This window comes from Panulirus ornatus, chromosome 1, assembly GCF_036320965.1.
Source record: "Panulirus ornatus isolate Po-2019 chromosome 1, ASM3632096v1, whole genome shotgun sequence".
NCBI classification, from domain to species: domain Eukaryota; kingdom Metazoa; phylum Arthropoda; class Malacostraca; order Decapoda; family Palinuridae; genus Panulirus; species Panulirus ornatus.
In genome coordinates this window covers 51,743,360-51,762,409 of record NC_092224.1, presented here as the reverse complement: position 1 = coordinate 51,762,409, position 19,050 = coordinate 51,743,360, and the positions used below count along the sequence as shown (strand labels likewise).

At 41.3% G+C, this 19,050-nt stretch overlaps 1 protein-coding gene across 2 annotated transcripts in view; it reads right to left on the bottom strand.

The window, feature by feature from the left end:
• Nucleotides 1-19,050, bottom strand: part of Oseg4 (intraflagellar transport protein Oseg4) — a 600,898-nt gene that overhangs the window by 288,965 nt on the left and 292,883 nt on the right. For both annotated transcript variants that reach the window (XM_071662283.1, XM_071662291.1), the window contains exon 9: nucleotides 501-636. In XM_071662283.1, the coding sequence (XP_071518384.1) occupies nucleotides 501-636 (136 nt within the window). The remainder of the gene's footprint in view (nucleotides 1-500; nucleotides 637-19,050) is intronic.

Sequence of the window (19,050 nt, the reverse complement as noted above, 5' to 3'; positions counted from 1 at the left end):
TGTGGTATACTGGGGTCGACGTGCTGTCAATGGACTGAACCAGGGCATGTGAAGCGTCTGAAGATATACCATGGAAAGGTCCGTGGGGTTTGTGTGGCTAAGAAGCTGTGGTTTTAGCGCATTACACATGAGAGCTAGAGAATGGATGTGAGAGGATGGGGTGTTTCTTTGTCTGTTCCTGGTGCTACCTAAGATGGTAAATCCTACAATCACGAAAATTATAAAGGAAAACAATAAAATGGGGTCAGTCTCAACTCCTTCAGTGAATTCTAGAGAGCATTCATAAAATCCAAGACACCTGAACTGGTGGGCAAGGCAGTGACTCATACTAAATTTCTAAATCATCTGTTCTGAATATATTTACGACTGCTATATTCCCTAGTGGGACCAAAATTTGAAATTTTTGGTCAATTAGTCATAACTGTACATTATGTTTAATGAAAATATTAATGATAAGGAATCAAATATAACTTATAAATTGAAAACTATGGCCCACTTACTGTCAACAGGTGTTCCAATAGCATTGCAGATGATGAGTCCAAACTGTCCTGATCCATCATCCGTGCGTACTGCTAGGATGCAGTGATCTCCAGATGATGCCATTCCCATCAAATACTTGATATGCTTGATGAAGTGCTATTCAAAGGAATTTTTTTTTTTTACTAAGGAATCAATAGTTAATAATACTGTAAACAAAAGCACTTACTTATGGCTATGTCTCAGCAAAACATATCTGATTCAGGAAGTCTTCAAAAACTAAAGTTTAGAAGACGACCAAAAAAATGACTGGATTAACATTGACACTTTTAACAGACTAATCGCAATATATTTCATCCTAATCCACATGTATATCAAATTACAAAAAAGATAAAAAAAACAATAGAAATGATAATTTTGTAGTTGATATTCCTCATTCATTTAAAAGCTGGAGCAATATTTTTTTGTCATATTACCGCATCATTTCTAAAGTGACGGACCACATTTTAGAAGTAGCATTTCCTAAGATTCAATACGGTAAATGAAATAAGCAAAACATGAACATCATTGAAAAAGATCTTAAGGCAATTTTCTAGAAGAACACATAGTTAAACTGCAAAGCTTAATAGGAAGATCATATTTCTATCACTTCTAATTGGGCGCACTGACCCTGTATGTCCCAGTCTAAATGCCATATTTGGCACTTTGAGAGAACTCAGCGGTTATCCCAGCCCAGCTTCTATACTGACTTTTCCCGGGACTCTTACTGCCTCACTGGCCTGGATGCCTTGAGCGGCACTAATCACAAAGCAGAGGTCATCTTGGCTAAGATGCAATCCTACATCCCATCTTCTTTCCTCAGTCATGGTTTGATCGCTACTACTTTGATGCCTGCCTCATCAGGGTCAGCATACCACACCTTCATCTTCTCCCAGTGAATCTATACAACAATTGCCCTATTGCCCTCACATCTGCTCTCTACAAAGTCTCCAAAACTCTCCTAACTCATTTTCTTAAACCTTTAGAATTCAATTTCCTTCTTTCTCATCACCAATATGGATTTTGCAGTGCTAGGTAAACTGTTGATCTCTCATTTCACTCACCTATGGTCCTCCTCTCTCAGATTTTAGTGATTTTTGCCATAGTCATCGGCATCTCCAAAGCATTTGTCAGAGTGTGGCATAAGTCCTTCCTTTCTAAACTCCCTTCCTTTGGTTTTCTTCTGGTTTCCTTCTTCTGTTCCTTACTGCATAGTTTCCTCTCGAGCCACTCTACTGCTGTAGCTGTTGATAGATCAACTTCTCCCTCATTTCTTATCGACAGTGGTGTTCTTCAAGGTTCTGTCCTTTTCCGTACTCTCATTTTTCTCAATAAATGGTCACTCTTCAATTTCTAACCCAATTCATCCTCATTGTGATGATTCCATTTTACATATTTCAATGCACTTGTCCTCCCCTTTTCCTTTTAAAGCTTGTGCTTTTTCTTATATTGAACATATTTCCCCTCACAAATCAGACATGTGTATCATCTCAAAATGTTGAAGCAATAACTTGATAATTTACCAGTATAAAAATGCTATTTCATCTTATATATCTAGGAATCATTAATTTACCTCTGTTCAATTTCCAAACACCACAATTCAAACCTTGATGACATGAACATGTTGGGTTTACCTGTACCCTCCACTCTATTTGGGGAAAACCAAAATAATCATCACAAAGTTACTTCCTAAAAGCTGAGAATGTTGCATAAGTGCCGTATCTATTTTCCTTGTGATCAGCTATATCATATCTACACGGTTTATACGTCTCAGTATGGAGTCCTGCTCACACATCTACGATGGCTCTTCCTCCAGTTCTTGAATAACTAGAGTGGAATCAAACGTCTTCTGTCTCATTCATTCTCACGACCACCTCTCCTCAGCAATCCATTTCCCTATGCTGGTGCTGCCAATCTGTCTTTTCTACACGTATAATTTGCACACTATTCTCATGAACTACCTAATGTGTACCTAACCAAAGGACAGGACACAAGGTATGTGTCTGGCGGCTACTTTACAGTTACTGTGCAGAAATCGGTCATTCACGAATTAAATGTAACAATGCCTCTTTCTTCCCTCAAATAAATAAGCTCTGCAATTCTCTTCGGCCTTTTCTTCTACCTTCGTCATATAAACTTTCTAATATAAATCTAAGTTAGTTCGACAAACACCTGCATGGCCATGATTAATTTCTATGCTCTTTTCCTCTCACTTAATTTCTTTCCCCTTAGGTGGCCTTTCATTGGAGCCATCTTTGCCTAACCGAGTAAGTCACTATATATTCTGGGAGCAATGAAGAATGTGTGCAGGGAGATAGCGTTATCTTGGAGAGCAAAAATGGGTATGTTATATGGTTGCGAGGCGTGAGCTCTAGATAGGGTTGTATGGAGGAGGGTGGAGGTGTTGGAAATTAAATGTTGGAGAATAATATGTGGTATGAGATGGTTTGATCGAGTAAGTAATGAAAGGGTAAGAGAGATATGTGGAAATGAAAAGAGGTGGTTGAAAGAGCAGAAGCCGGTGTGTTGAAATGGTTTGGACACATGCAGATAATGAGTGAGGAAAGATTGACAAAAAGGAATATATATGTCAGAGGTGGAGGGTACAAGAAGCGGGAGACCAAATTGGAGGTCAAATGATGGAGCGAAAAAGATTTTGAGCGATCGGGGCCTGAACACACAGAAGGGTGAGAGGCGTGCAAGGAATAGAGTGAATTGGAACGATGTGGTATACCAGTGTCGAGGTGCTGAAATGGACTGAACCAGAGCATGTGAAGCGTCCGGAGTAAAGATCTGTGGCGAATGGATGTGGATAGGGAGCTGTGGTATCGGTGTATTACACATGACAGTTAGGGACTGAGCGTGAACGAATGTGGCCCTTTTTCTCTGTTTTCCTGGCGCTACTTCGATGAAGCGGGGGGTAGCGATACTATTTCCTGTGGGGCCGGAAATGGATGAAGGAAAACAAGTATGAATATGCCCATGTGTATATATGTAGATATCTCTGTACGTGTACGTATATGTGTTTATATGTTGATTTGTATATGTATACGTTAGTATAAGTGCGTGTATGGGCATTTACGTGTATATATATATATATATATATATATATATATATATATATATATATATATATATATATATATATATATATATATATATATATATATTGATTGATTGATTGAGAGGGTGAAGGCATGTACAGAGCATCAGATTGGGGAAGAGCAGTGCGGTTTCAGAAGTGGTAGAGGATGTGTGGATCAGGTGTTTGCTTTGAAGAATGTATGTGAGAAATACTTAGAAAAGCAAATGGATTTGTATGTAGCATTTATGGATCTGGAGAAGGCATATGATAGAGTTGATAGAGATGCTCTGTGGAAGGTATTAAGAATATATGGTGTGGGAGGCAAGTTGTTAGAAGCAGTGAAAAGTTTTTATCGAGGATGTAAGGCATGTGTACGTGTAGGAAGAGAGGAAAGTGATTGGTTCTCAGTGAATGTAGGTTTGCGGCAGGGGTGTGTGATGTCTCCATGGTTGTTTAATTTGTTTATGGATGGGGTTGTAAGGGAGGTAAATGCAAGAGTCCTGGAAAGAGGGGCAAGTATGAAGTCTGTTGGGGATGAGAGAGCTTGGGAAGTGAGTCAGTTGTTGTTCGCTGATGATACAGCGCTGGTGGCTGATTCATGTGAGAAACTGCAGAAGCTGGTGACTGAGTTAGGTAAAGTGTGTGGAAGAAGAAAGTTGAGAGTAAATGTGAATAAGAGCAAGGTTATTAGGTACAGTAGGGGTGAGGGTCAAGTCAATTGGGAGGTGAGTTTGAATGGAGAAAAACTGGAGGAAGTGAAGTGTTTTAGATATCTGGGAGTGGATCTGTCAGCGGATGGAACCATGGAAGCGGAAGTGGATCATAGGGTGGGGGAGGGGGCGAAAATTTTGGGAGCCTTGAAAAATGTGTGGAAGTCGAGAACATTATCTCGGAAAGCAAAAATGGGTATGTTTGAGGGAATAGTGGTTCCAACAATGTTGTATGGTTGCGAGGCGTGGGCTATGGATAGAGATGTGCGCAGGAGGATGGATGTGCTGGAAATGAGATGTTTGAGGACAATGTGTGGTGTGAGGTGGTTTGATCGAGTAAGTAACGTAAGGGTAAGAGAGATGTGTGGAAATAAAAAGAGCGTGGTTGAGAGAGCAGAAGAGGGTGTTTTGAAATGGTTTGGGCACATGGAGAGAATGAGTGAGGAGAGATTGACCAAGAGGATATATGTGTCGGAGGTGGAGGGAACGAGGAGAAGAGGGAGACCAAATTGGAGGTGGAAAGATGGAGTGAAAAAGATTTTGTGTGATCGGGGCCTGAACATGCAGGAGGGTGAAAGGAGGGCAAGAAATAGAGTGAATTGGAGTCATGTGGTATACAGGGGTTGACGTGCTGTCAGTGGATTGAAGCAAGGCATGTGAAGCGTCAGGGGTAAACCATGGAAAGCTGTGTAGGTATGTATATTTGCGTGTGTGGACGTGTGTATGTACATGTGTATGGGGGGGGGGGGTTGGGCCATTTCTTTCGTCTGTTTCCTTGCGCTACCTCGCAAACGCGGGAGACAGCGACAAAGTATAAAAAAAAAAAAAAAAAAAAAAAAAAAATATATATATATATATATATATATATATATATATATATATATATATATATATATATATATATGTGTGTGTGTGTGTGTGTGTGTGTGTGTGTGTGTGTGTGTGTGTGTGTGGATAAGCTATTCTTCGCTTGTTTCCTGATGCAGCGATTAAGTATTCAAAAAAATGTAGGGGATAGGGCAGGTGACGGTTTGGGGCGAGAGCGGGGACTGGAAACCCTCCCTTCCTTGTATTTCAATTTCTAAAAGGGGAAACAGAAGAAGGAGTCGAGTGGGGACTGCTCATCCTCCCCGAAGGCTCAGACTGGGGTGTCTGAATGTGTGTGAATGTAACCAAGATAAAAAGAAAGGAGAGATAGATAGTATGTTTGAAGAAAAAAACGTGGATGTTCTGTCTCTGAGTGAAACGAAGCTCAATGGCAAAGGGGATGAGTGGTTTAGGAATGTCTTGGGAGTAAAGTAATGAGTTAGTGAGAGTACATAAGCTGTGGAAGGAGTAGCACTACTGAAGCAAGAGTTGTGGGAGCGTGTGATACAATGTAAGAAAGTAACAGTTTTAAGAAAGTAAATTCTATATTGATGTGGACGAAATTGAAAGTGGATGGAGAGAGATGGGTGTTTACTGATGCTTATGCACCTGGTCGTGAGAAGAAAGATCATGAGAGGCATGGGAGCGGTTGGGTGAGAGTGTCAGCAGCTTTAGTGCATAAGACCAGGTATTAGTGATAGGCCATCTAAATGCGAAGGTGAGTAATCAGGCAGTTGAGTGTATAATTGGTGTACATGGGGAGTTCAGTGTTCTGAACAGAAATGATGAAGAGCTTGTGGATTTGTGTGCTGAAAAAAGACTGGTAATTGGGAATACATAGTTTAAGTAGAGAGATATATACATAAGTATACTTATGTGAGTAGGAGAGATGGGCAAAGGGCATTATTGGATTAAGTGTTAATTAATAAGTGTGTAAAAGAGAGACTTATGGATGTTAATGTGCTGAGAGAGGCAGCTCTAAGGATGTCTAATCACCATCTTGTGGAGGCGAAGGTGAATATTTGCAGAGGTTTTCAAAAAATATGAGAGAACGTAGGGAAGAAGGGAGTGGTAAGAGTAGTGACCTTGGAAAGGACACTTGTGTGAGGAAGTACCAAGAGAGACTGAGTGCAAAGTTGCAAAAGGCGAGAGCAAATGTCGTGAAAGAAGTGACTGAGGAATGAGACGTATTTTGGGAAGCAGTGATGGCCTGTGCAAAAGATGCTTGTGGCATGAGAAAGGTGGGAAGTGGGCAGATTAGAAAGGGTAGTGAGTGGTGGGATGAAGAAGTAAAGTTGTTAGTGAAAGAAAAAAGAGAAGCGCTCGAATGATACTTACAAGGAAGGAATGCAAATGACTGGGAGATGTACATAAGGATGCGGCAGGAGGTCAAGAGAAAGGTGCAACGGTTGAAAGCGAGGGCAAATGAGACTTCGGGCGGAAGAGAATTATTAAACATTAGGGATAATAAAAAGATATTTTGGCATGAGATAAATAATGTGCAAAAGACAAGAGGGCCAATGGGAACATCGGTGGAGGGGGCAAGGGGGGGAAGTAATAAAAGGTAGTGATGAAGTGAGATGGAAATGGAGTGAGTATTTGGAAGGTTTGTTGAATGTGCTTGATGACAGAATGCCAGATGTAGGGTGCTTTCGTCGGTGGGGGTGTACGAAGTGAGAGGGTCAGGGAGAATGGTTTGGTAAACAGAGAAGAGGCATTGAAAGCTTTGCGGAGGATGAAATCTGACAAGGCAGCGGGTTTGGATGGTATCACAGTAGGATTTATTAAGAAAGGGGGTAAATGTGTTCTTGATTGGTAGGTAAAAATATTCAGTGTATGTATAGATCATGGTGAAGTGCCTCAGGAATGGCGGATGCACGCATAGTGCCATTATACAAAGGCAAAGGGGATAAAGGTGAGTGTTCAAACTACAGAGGCAAAGGTTTGTTGAATATTTCTTTGAAATTGTATGGGACGGTATTGACTGCGGGTGAAGGCATATACACATCATCAGACTAGGGAAGAGCAGTGTGGCTTCAGAAGTGGTACAGGATGTGTGGATCAGGTGATTGCGATGAAACGTGTGAGAAATACTTAAAAAACAGATGGATTTCTATGTAGCATCTATGGATATGGAGAAGACATATGATCGGGTTGATAGAGTATATGGTGTGGGAGGTAAGCTGCTAGAAGCAATAAAAAGTTTTTACCAAGGTTGTAAGGCATGTGTATGAGTATGAAAAGAAGGAAGAGATTGGTTCCCAGCGAAGGTTGGTCGGCGGGAGGGATGTGTGATGTCCCCATGGTTGTTTAATTCATTTATGGATGGGGTGGTTAGGGAGATAAAAGCAAGAGTTTTGGAGAGAGAGAGAGAGAGAGAGAGAGAGAGAGAGAGAGAGAGAGAGAGAGAGAGAGAGAGAGAGAGAGAGAGAGAGAGAGAGAGAGAGAGAGAGAGAGAGACAGACAGACAGACAGACAGACAGACAGACAGAAAGAGAGAGAGAGAGAGGGGGGGGGGGGCAAGTATGCAGTCTGCCGAGGATGAGAGGGCAAATTTGTGTGCCGAAAAAGGACTAGAGATTGGGAATACCTGTTTTAAAAAGAGAGATATACAAAAGTATACGTATGTAAATAGGAGAGATGGCCAGAGGGTGTTAATGGATTACGTGTTAATTAATAGGCGCGTGAAAAGGAGAATTTTCGATGTTAATGTACTCAGAGGTGCAAATGGAGGGATGTCTGATCATTATCCTTTAAAGGCGAAGGTGAAGATTTGTAGAGGTTTTCAGAAAAAAAGAGAAAATGTTGGGGTGAAGAGAGAGGTGAGAGTAAGTGAGCTTGGGAAGGAAACTTGTGTGAGGAAGTACCAAGAGAGACTGAGTGCAGAATGGAAAAAGCTGAGAGCAAAGGACAAAAAAGGAGTAGGGGAGGAATGGCTTGCGCAAAACACTTGTGGCATGAGAAGCGTGGGAGGTGGGCAGATTTGAAAGGGTAGTAAGGGGTGGAATGAAGAAATATTACTAATGAAAGAGCAGAGAGAGGCATTTGGACGATTTTTGCAGGGAAATAGTGCAAATGATTGGGAGAAGTATAAAAGAAGGAGGCAGGAGGTCAAGAGAAAGGTGCATGAGGTGAAAAAGAGGCCAAATGAGAGTTGGGGTGAGAGAGTATCATTAAATTTTAGGGAGAATAAAAGATGTTCAGTGTTATAAATGGATATGGTGAGGAGCTGGTAGATTTGTGTATCGAAAAAGGAGTGGAGATTGGGAATACCTGGTTTAAAAAGAGATATATACAAAAGTGTACGTATGTAGGTAGGAGAGATGGCCAGAGAGCGTTACTGGATTACGTGTTAATCAAGAAAGAGGCAGGAGGTCAAGAGAAAGGTGCATGAGGTGAAAAAGAGGGCAAATGAGAGTTGGAGTGAGAGAGTATCATTAAATTTTAGGGAGAATAAAAGATGTTCAGTGTTGTAAATGTAAATGATGAGGAGCTTGTAGATTTGTGTGCCAAAAAAAGACTGGAAATTGGGAATACCTGGCTTAAAAAGAGAGATATACAAAGTATACGTATGTAGGTAGGAGAGATGGCCAGAGACCGTTATTAGATTACGTGTTAATCAATAGGCGCGTGAAAAAGACACTTTTCGATGTTAATGTGCTCAGAGGTGCAACTGGAGGGATGTCTGATCATTATCCTTTAAAGGCGAAGGTGAAGAGAGTGGTGAGAGTAAGTGAGCTTGGGAAGGAGACTTGTGTGAGGAAGTACCAGGAGAAACTGAGTACAGAATGGAAAAAGGTGAGAGCAGAGGACGTAAAAGAAGTGGGGAAGGAATGCCTTGCGCAAAACATAGTTGTGGCATGAGAAGCGTGGGAGGTGGGCAGATTAGAAAGGGTAGTAAGGGGTGGGATGAAGAAATAACATTACTAATGAAAGAGTAAAGAGAGGCATTTGAACGATTTTTGCAGGGAAATAGTACAAATGATTGGGAGAAGTATAAAAGAAAGAGGCAGGAGGTCAAGAGAAAGGTGCATGAGGTGAAAAAGAGGGCAAATGAGAGTTGGGGTGGGAGAGTATTATTAAATTCTAGGGAGAATAAAAGATGTTTTGGAAGGAGGTAAATAAAATGCGTAAGACAAGAAAAGAAATGGGAACATCGATGAAGGGGCTAATGGGAAAGTAATAACAAGTAGTGGTGATGTGAGAAGATGGAGTGAGTATTGTGAAGGTTTATTGAATGTGTTAGATGATAGATTGGCAGATATAGGGTGTTTTGGTCCAGGTGGTGTGCTAATTGAGTGGGTTAGGGAGAATGGTTTGGTAAACAGAGAAGAGGCAGTAAAAGCTTTCCAGAAGATGAAACCCGGCAAGGCCGCGGGTTTTAATGGTATTGCAGTGGAATCTATTAAAAAAGGGGATGACTGTGTTGTTGACTGGTTGGTGAGGATATTCAATGTACGTATGTCTCATGTTCAAGTGCCTGAGGATTGGCGAAATGCATGCATAGTGTCATTGTACAAAAGCAAAAGGGATAATGATGAGTGTTCAAATTACAGAGGTTTAAGTTTGTTGAGTATTCCAGGGAAATTACATGGTAGGGTATTGGTTGAGAGGGTGAGGACATGTACAGAGCATCAGACTGGGGAAGAGCAGTGTGGTTTCAGAAGTGGTAGAAGATGTGTGGATCAGGTGTTTGCCTTGAATATATGTGAGAAATACTTAGAAAAACAAATGGATTTGTATGTAGCATTTATGAATCTGGAGAAGGCATATGATAGAGTTGATAGAGATGCTCTCTGTAAGGTATTAAGAATATAAGGTGTGGGAGGCAAGTTGTTAGAAGTAGTGAAAAAGGTTTCATCAAGGATGTAAGGCATGTGTACGAAAAGGAAGAGAGGAAAGTGATTAGCTCCAAGTAATTGTCGGTTTGCGGCAGGGGTGTGTGCTGTCTCCATGGTTATTTGATTTGTTTATGGATGGAGTTGTTATGGAGGAGAATGCAAGAGTTTGGGGAGAGGGGTAAGTATGCAGTCTGTTGCGGATCAGAGGGCTTGGGAAGTGAGTCAGTTGTTGTTCGCTGATGATACATCGCTGGTGGATAATTCGGGTGAGAAACTGCAGAAGCTGGTGACTGAGTTTGGTAAAGTGCGTGAAAGAAAAGAAAACAGCTGAGAGTAAATTTGAATAGAGCAAGGCTATTAGGTACAGTAAGGTTGAGAGACAAGTCAATTGGGAGGTAAGTTTGAATGGAGAAAACTGGAGGAAGTGAAGTGTTTTAGATATCTTGGAGTGGATTTGGCAGCGGATGGAACAATGAAAGCGGAAGTGAGTCACGGGTGGGGGAGGGAGCGAAGGTTCTGGGAGCGTTGAAGAATGTGTGTAAGGCGAGAGCATTATCTCAGAAAGCAAAAATAGGTATGTTTGAAGGAATAGTGGTTCCAACAATGTTATATGATTGTCAGGCGTGGGCTATAGATAGGGTTGTGCGGAGGAGGGTAGATGTGTTGGAAATGAAATGTTTGAGGACAATATGTGGTGTGAGGTGGTTTGATCGAGTAAGTAATGAAAGGGTAAGAGAGATGTGTGGTAATGAAAAAAGTGTGGTTGAGAGATCAGAAGAGGGTGTATTAGAGAATGAGTGAGGAAAGATTGACGAAGAGGATACATGTGTCAGAGATGGAGGGAACGAGGAGAAGTGGAAGACCAAATTGGAGGTGGAAGGATGGAGAAGAAAGAGATTTTGAGCGATCGGGGCCTGAACATGCAGAAGGTGAAAGGCGTGCTAGGAATAGAGTGAATTGGAACGATGTGGTATACCAGGGTCGAAGTACTGTCAATAGATTGAACCAGGGCGTGGGAAGCGTCTGAGGTAAACCATGTAAAGTGGTGTAGGGCCTGGATGTGGAAAGGGAGCTGTGGTTTTCGTGAATTATACATAACAGCTAGAGACTGAGTGTGAACGAATATGGCCTTTCTTGCAGTTTCCTAACACCACCTCGCGCGCGTGTGGGGGAGAGGGGGTGGTCATTTCATGTGTGGCGGTTTGGCGATGGGAATGAATAAAGACAGGAAGTATGAATTATGTACATGTGGATATATATATATATATATATATATATATATATATATATATATATATATATATATATATATATATATAAATTTATTTATCTATTCATTTATTATCTATTTATTTTGCTTTGTCGCTGTCTCCCGCGTTAGCGAGGTAGCGGAAGGAAACAGACGAAAGAAATGGCTAAACCCCCCACATACACATGTATATACATACACGTCCACACACGCAAATATACATACCTATACATCTCAATGTACACATATATATACACACACAGACATATACATATATACACATGTACATAATTCATAATGTCTGCCTTTATTCATTCCCATTGCCACCTCGCCATACATGGAATAACAACCCCCTCCCCCCTCATGTGTGCGAGGTAGCGCTAGAAGAAGACAACAAAGGCCCCATTCGTTCACACTCAGTCTCTAGCTGTCATGTAATAATGCACCGAAACCAGAGCTCCCTTTCCACATCCAGGCCCCACAAAACTTTCCATGGTTTACCCCAGACGCTTCACATGCCCTGGTTCAATCCATTGACAGCACGTCGACTTGGTTTACCAAATGGCGTCCTAGCTTCGTCTCTTCGATGTATATCAACTGACTGTTATATTTCTCTCTTGTGTCTCCCCTGATGATGTGATTATTACACGAAAGTGCACTTGGGAACTTTTCGTGTTTCATTTTCCCCGTGACTCATAGGAATATCTTGATCACGCGCAAAATTGTGATCCTTTCCAATATATATATATACATATATATATATATATATATATATATATATATATATATATATATATATATATATATATATATATATGTTAGCAGCTGTGATACATGAAACAGGGTTACAGTGATGAGTGACTTTAATGCAAAGGTGAGTAATGTGGCAGTTGAGGGAATAATTGGTGTACATGGGGTGTTCAGTGTTGTAAATGGAAATGGTGAAGAGCTTGTAGAATTGTGTGATGAAAAAGGACTGGCGATTGGGAATACCTGGTTTAAAAAGAGAGATATACATAAGTATACGTACGTAAATACTTACAGAGAGCATTATGGATTACGTGTTAATTGATAGATGCGTGAAGGAGAGAATTTTGGAAGTTAATGTACTGAGAGGGGCAACTGGAGGGATGTCTGATCATTATCTTGTGGAGGCGAAGGTGAAGATTTCTGGAGGTTTTAAGAAAAGAAGAGAAAATTTTGGGGTGAAGAGAGTGGTGAGAGTAAGTGAGCTTGGAAAGGAGACTTGTGTAAGGACGTTCCTAAAGAGATTGAGTGCGGAATGGAAAAAGGTGAGAGGAAATGACGTAAGGGGGAGGGGGGGTAAGGAACAGAATGTATTAAGGAAAGGAGTGATGGCTTGCGCAAAAGATGCTTGTGGGATGAGAAAGGTGGGAGGTGAACTGATTAGAAAAGGGTAGTGAGTGGTGGGATGAAGAAATAAGATTGTTAGTAAAAGAGAAGAGAGAGGCGTTTGAACCATTTTTTCAGGGAAGTAGTGCGATTGACTGGGGATGTTTCAAAGAAAGTGGCAGGAGGTCAAGAGAAAGGTGCAAGAGGTGAAAGTAGGGCAAATGAGAGCTGGTGTGGGAGTGTATCATTAAATTTTAGGGAGATTAAAAAGATCTTTTGGAAGGAGGTGAATAAAGTGCGTAAGACAAGAGAACAAATAGGAAATTTGGTGAAGGGGGCAAATGGGGAGGTAATAACTAGTATTAGTGAAGTGAGGAGATAGAATGAGTATTTTCAAGGTTTGTTGATTGTGTTTGATGATGAGTGGCAGATATAGGATGTTTTGGTCGAGGTGGCGTGCGAAGTGATAGGGTCAGGAAGAATGGTGTGGTAAACACTTAAGAGTTAATGAAAGCTTTGCGGAAGATGAAAGCCAGGAATGCGGTGGAATGGTATTGCAGTGGAATTTATTAAAAAAGGGTGTGACTGCGTTGTTGACTGGTTGCTCTGGATGTTCATTGTATATATGGTTCATGATGAAGTGCATGAGGGTTGGCGGAATGCATGTATAGTGCCATTGTACAAAGGCAAAGGGGATAAAGGTAAGTGTTCAAAATACAGAGGTATAAGTTTGTTGAGTATTCTTGGTAAATTATATGGGAGGGTATTGATTGAGAGGGTGAAGGCATTTACAAAGCATCAGATTGGGAGAAGAGCAGTGTGGTTTCGGAAGCGGAAGGGGATGTGTGAATTAGGTGTTCGCTTTGAAGAATGTATGTGAGGAATACTCAGAGAAGCAGATGGATTTGTATGTAGCATTTATGGATCTGGAAAAGGCATATGATAAGAATTGACAGAGATGTTTTGTGGAGGGTATTAAGAGTATATGGTGTGGGAGATAAGTAGCTAAAAGCAGTGACAAGTCTTATAACGGATGTAAGGCATGTGCAAGAGAGGAAGAGAGGAAAGTGATTGGTTCCCAGTGAATGTCGGTTTGCGGCAGGGGTGTGTGATGTCTCCATGGTTGTTTACATTGTTTATGGATGGGTTGTGGAGGTGAACGTAAGAGTTTTGGAGAGGACCCAGTATGCAGTCTGGTATGGATGAAAGGGCTTGGGAAGTGTTAGTAGTTCGCTGATGATACAACGGAAGTGGCTGGCTCGGGTGGGAAACTGCAGAAATTTGTGACAGAGTTTGGTAAAGTGTGTGAAAGAAGAAAGCTGAGAGTAAATGTGAATAAGAGCAAGATTATTAGGTTCAGCAGGGTTGAGGGACAAGTTTCAATGGAGATAAACTGGAGAAAGAGAAGTGTTTTAGATATCTGGGGGTGGATTTATCAGCCGATGGAACCATGGAAGCGGAAGTGAGTCACAGGGTGGGCGAGGGAGCGAAGGTTCTGCGAGCGTTGAAGAATGTGTGGAAGGCGAGAACGTTATCTCAGAGAGAAAAATGGGTGTTTGAAGGAATAGTGGTTCCAACAATGTTATATGGATAGGAGGCATGGGCTATAGATAGGGTTGTGTGGAGGAGGGTGGATGTGTTGGAAATGAAACATTTGAGGACAATATTTGGTGTGAGGTGGTTTGATCGAGCAAGTAATGAAAGGGTAAGAGACATATGTGGTAATAAAAAGAGTGTGGTTGAGACAGGAGAAGAGGATGTATTGAAATGGTTTGGTCACATGGAGAGAATGAGTGAGGAAAGGTTGACAAAAAGGATATATATATATATATATATATATATATATATATATATATATATATATATATATATATATATATATATATATATATATATATATATATATTTTTTTTTTTTTTTTTTTTTTCATACTATTCGCTATTTTCCGCGATAGCGAGGTAGCGTTAAGAACAGAGGACTGGGCCTTTGAGGGAATATCCTCACCTGGCCCTCTTCTCTGTTCCTTCTTTTGGAAAAAAAAAAAAAATGAGAGGGGAGGATTTCCAGCCCCCCGCTCCCTTCCCTTTTAGTCGCCTTCTACGACACGCAGGGAATACGTGGGACGTATTCTTTCTCCCCTATCCCCAGGGATAATATATATATATATATATATATATATATATATATATATATATATATATATATATATATATATATATATATATATATAGGGGATACGGGAGAAAGAATACTTCCCACGTATTCCCTGCGTGTCGTATAAGGCGACTAAAAGGAGAGGGAGCGGGGGGCTGGAAATCCTCCCCTCTCACTTTTTTTTTTTTATTTTCCAAAAGAGAGAACAGAGAAGGGGGCCAGGTGAGGATATTACCTCAGAGGCCCAGTCCTCTGTTCTCAGCGCTACCTCGCTAATGCGGGAAATGGCGAATAGTATGAAAGAGATATTTTTTTTTTTGTCGCTGTCTCCCGCGTTTGCGAGGTAGCGCAAGGAAACAGACGAAAGAAATGGCCCAACCCACCCCCATACACATGTATATACATACGTCCACACACGCAAATATACATACCTACACAGCTTTCCATGGTTTACCCCAGACGCTTCACATGCCCCGATTCAATCCACTGACAGCACGTCAACCCCGGTATACCACATCGCTCCAATTCACTCTATTCCTTGCCCTCCTTTCACCCTCATGCATGTTCAGGTCCCGATCACACAAAATCTTTTTCACTCCATCTTTCCACCTCCAATTTGGTCTCCCTCTTCTCCTCGTTCACTTCACCTCCGACACATATATTCTCTTGGTCAATCTTTCCTCACTCATTCTCTCCATGTGCCCGAACCATTTCAAAACACACTCTTCTGCTCTCTCAACCACGCTCTTTTTATTTCCACACATCTCTCTTACCCTTACGTTACTTACTCGATCAAACCACCTCACACCACATATTGTCCTCAAACATCTCATTTCCAGCACATCCATCCTCCTGCGCACAACTCTATCCATAGCCCACGCCTCGCAACCATACAACATTGTTGGAACCACTATTCCTTCAAACATACCCATTTTTGCTTTCCGAGATAATGTTCTCGACTTCCACACATTCTTCAAGGCTCCCAGAATTTTCGCCCCCTCCCCCACCCTATGATCCACTTCCGCTTCCATGGTTCCATCCGCTGCCAGACCCACTCCTAGATATCTAAAACACTTCACTTCCTCCAGTTTTTCTCCATTCAAACTCACCTCCCAAATGACTTGACCCTCAACCCTACTGTACCTAATAACCTTGCTCTTATTCACATTTACTCTTAACTTTCTTCTTTCACACACTTTACCAAACTCAGTCACCAACTTCTGCAGTTTCTCACATGAATCAGCCACCAGCGCTGTATCATCAGCGAACAACAACTGACTCACTTCCCAAGCTCTCTCATCCCCAACAGACTTCATACTTGCCCCTCTTTCCAAAACTCTTGCATTCACCTCCCTAACAACCCCATCCATAAACAAATTAAACAACCATGGAGACATCACACACCCCTGCCGCAAACCTACATTCACTGAGAACCAATCACTTTCCTCTCTTCCTACACGTACACATGCCTTACATCCTCGATAAAAACTTTTCACTGCTTCTAACAACTTGCCTCCCACACCATATATTCTTAATACCTTCCACAGAGCATCTCTATCAACTCTATCATATGCCTTCTCCAGATCCATAAATGCTACATACAAATCCATTTGCTTTTCTAAGTATTTCTCACATACATTCTTCAAAGCAAACACCTGATCCACACATCCTCTACCACTTCTGAAACCACACTGCTCTTCCCCAATCTGATGCTCTGTACATGCCTTCACCCTCTCAATCAATATCCTCCCATATAATTTACCAGGAAATATATATATATATATATATATATATATATATATATATATATATATATATATATATATATTTTTTTTTTTTTTTTTTTTATACTTTGTCGCTGTCTCCCGCGTTTGCGAGGTAGCGCAAGGGAACAGACGAAAGAAATGGCCCAACCCCCCCCCATACACATGTACATACACACGTCCACACACGCAAATATACATACCTACACAGCTTTCCATGGTTTACCCCAGACGCTTCACATGCCTTGATTCACTCCACTGACAGCACGTCAACCCCTGTATACCACATCGCTCCAATTCACTCTATTCCTTGCCCTCCTTACACCCTCCTGCATGTTCAGGCCCCGATCACACAAAATCTTTTTCACTCCATCTTTCCACCTCCAATTTGGTCTCCCTCTTCTCCTCGTTCCCTCCACCTCCGACACATATATCCTCTTGGTCAATCTTTCCTCACTCATTCTCTCCATGTGCCCAAACCATTTCAAAACACCCTCTTCTGCTCTCTCAACCACGCTCTTTTTATTTCCACACATCTCTCTTACCCTTACGTTACTTACTCGATCAAACCACCTCACACCACACATTGTCCTCAAACATCTCATTTCCAGCACATCCATCCTCCTGCGCACAACTCCATCCACAGCCCACGCCTCGCAACCATACAACATTGTTGGAACCACTATTCCTTCAAACATACCCATTTTTGCTTTCCGAGATAATGTTCTCGACTTCCACACATTTTTCAAGGCTCCCAAAATTTTCGCCCCCTCCCCCACCCTATGATCCACTTCCGCTTCCATGGTTCCATCCGCTGACAGATCCACTCCCAGATATCTAAAACACTTCACTTCCTCCAGTTTTTCTCCATTCAAACTCACCTCCCAATTGACTTGACCCTCAACCCTACTGTACCTAATAACCTTGCTCTTATTCACATTCACTCTTAACTTTCTTCTTCCACACACCTTACCAAACTCAGTCACCAGCTTCTGCAGTTTCTCACATGAATCAGCCACCAGCGCTGTATCATCAGCGAACAACAACTGACTCACTTCCCAAGCTCTCTCATCCCCAACAGACTTCATACTTGCCCCTCTTTCCAGGACTCTTGCATTTACCTCCCTAACAACCCCATCCATAAACAAATTAAACAACCATGGAGACATCACACACCCCTGCCGCAAACCTACATTCAGTGAGAACCAATCACTTTCCTCTCTTCCTACACGTACACATGCCTTACATCCTCGATAAAAACTTTTCACTGCTTCTAACAACTTGCCTCCCACACCATATATTCTTAATACCTTCCACAGAGCATCTCTATCAACTCTATCATATGCCTTCTCCAGATCCATAAATGCTACATACAAATCCATTTGCTTTTCTAAGTATTTCTCACATACATTCTTCAAAGCAAACACCTGATCCACACATCCTCTACCACTTCTGAAACCGCACTGCTCTTCCCCAATCTGATGCTCTGTACATGCCTTCACCCTCTCAATCAATACCCTTATATATATATATATATATATATATATATATATATATATATATATATATATATATATATATATATATATATATATGTTAGAAGACGAGGGAACGAGGAGAAGTGAGACCAAATTGGAGGTGGAAGGCTGGAGTGAAAAAGATTTTGAGCGATCGGGGCCTGAACATACAGGAGGGTGAAAGGCGTCCAAGGAATAGAATGAATTGGAACGATGTGGTATGCCGGGGTCAACGTGCTATCAATGGATTGAACCAGGGCATGTGACGCATCTGAGATACACCATGAAAAGTTTTGTGGGGCCTGGATGTGGAAAGGGAGCTATGATTCCGGTGCATTACACATGATAGATAGAGACTGAGTGTGAACTAAGATGGCCTTTGTTACCTTTTCCTAGTGCTACCTCAAGCGCGCGCGGGGTGGTGGGGTGCCAGACGAAATGGATGAAGGCAGCAAGTATGGACATGTACATGCGAAAATATGTATATGTCTGTGTATGTATATGTACGTATACGTTGAAATGTATAGGTATGTATTTCTGCGTGTGGGGGCGTTTATGTACATACATGCGAATGTGGGTGGGTTGGGCCATTCTTTCGTTTGTTTCCTTGCGGTACCTCGCTAACTCGGGATATAATGTAATATATATATATATATATATATATATATATATATATATATATATATATATATATATATATATATATATATATATGCTTATTTATTTTATTTATTTTGCTTTACCGATGTCTCCCGCGTTACCGAGGTAGCGCAAGGAAACAGACGAAAGAATGGCCCAACCCACCCACATACATATGTATATACATATACGTCCACACAAGCAAATATACATACCTATACAACTCAACGTATACATATATATACACACACAGACATATACATATATACACATGTACATAAATCATAATGTCTGCCTTTATTCATTCCCATCGCCACCTCGCCACACATGGAATAACATCCCCCTCCCCCCTCATG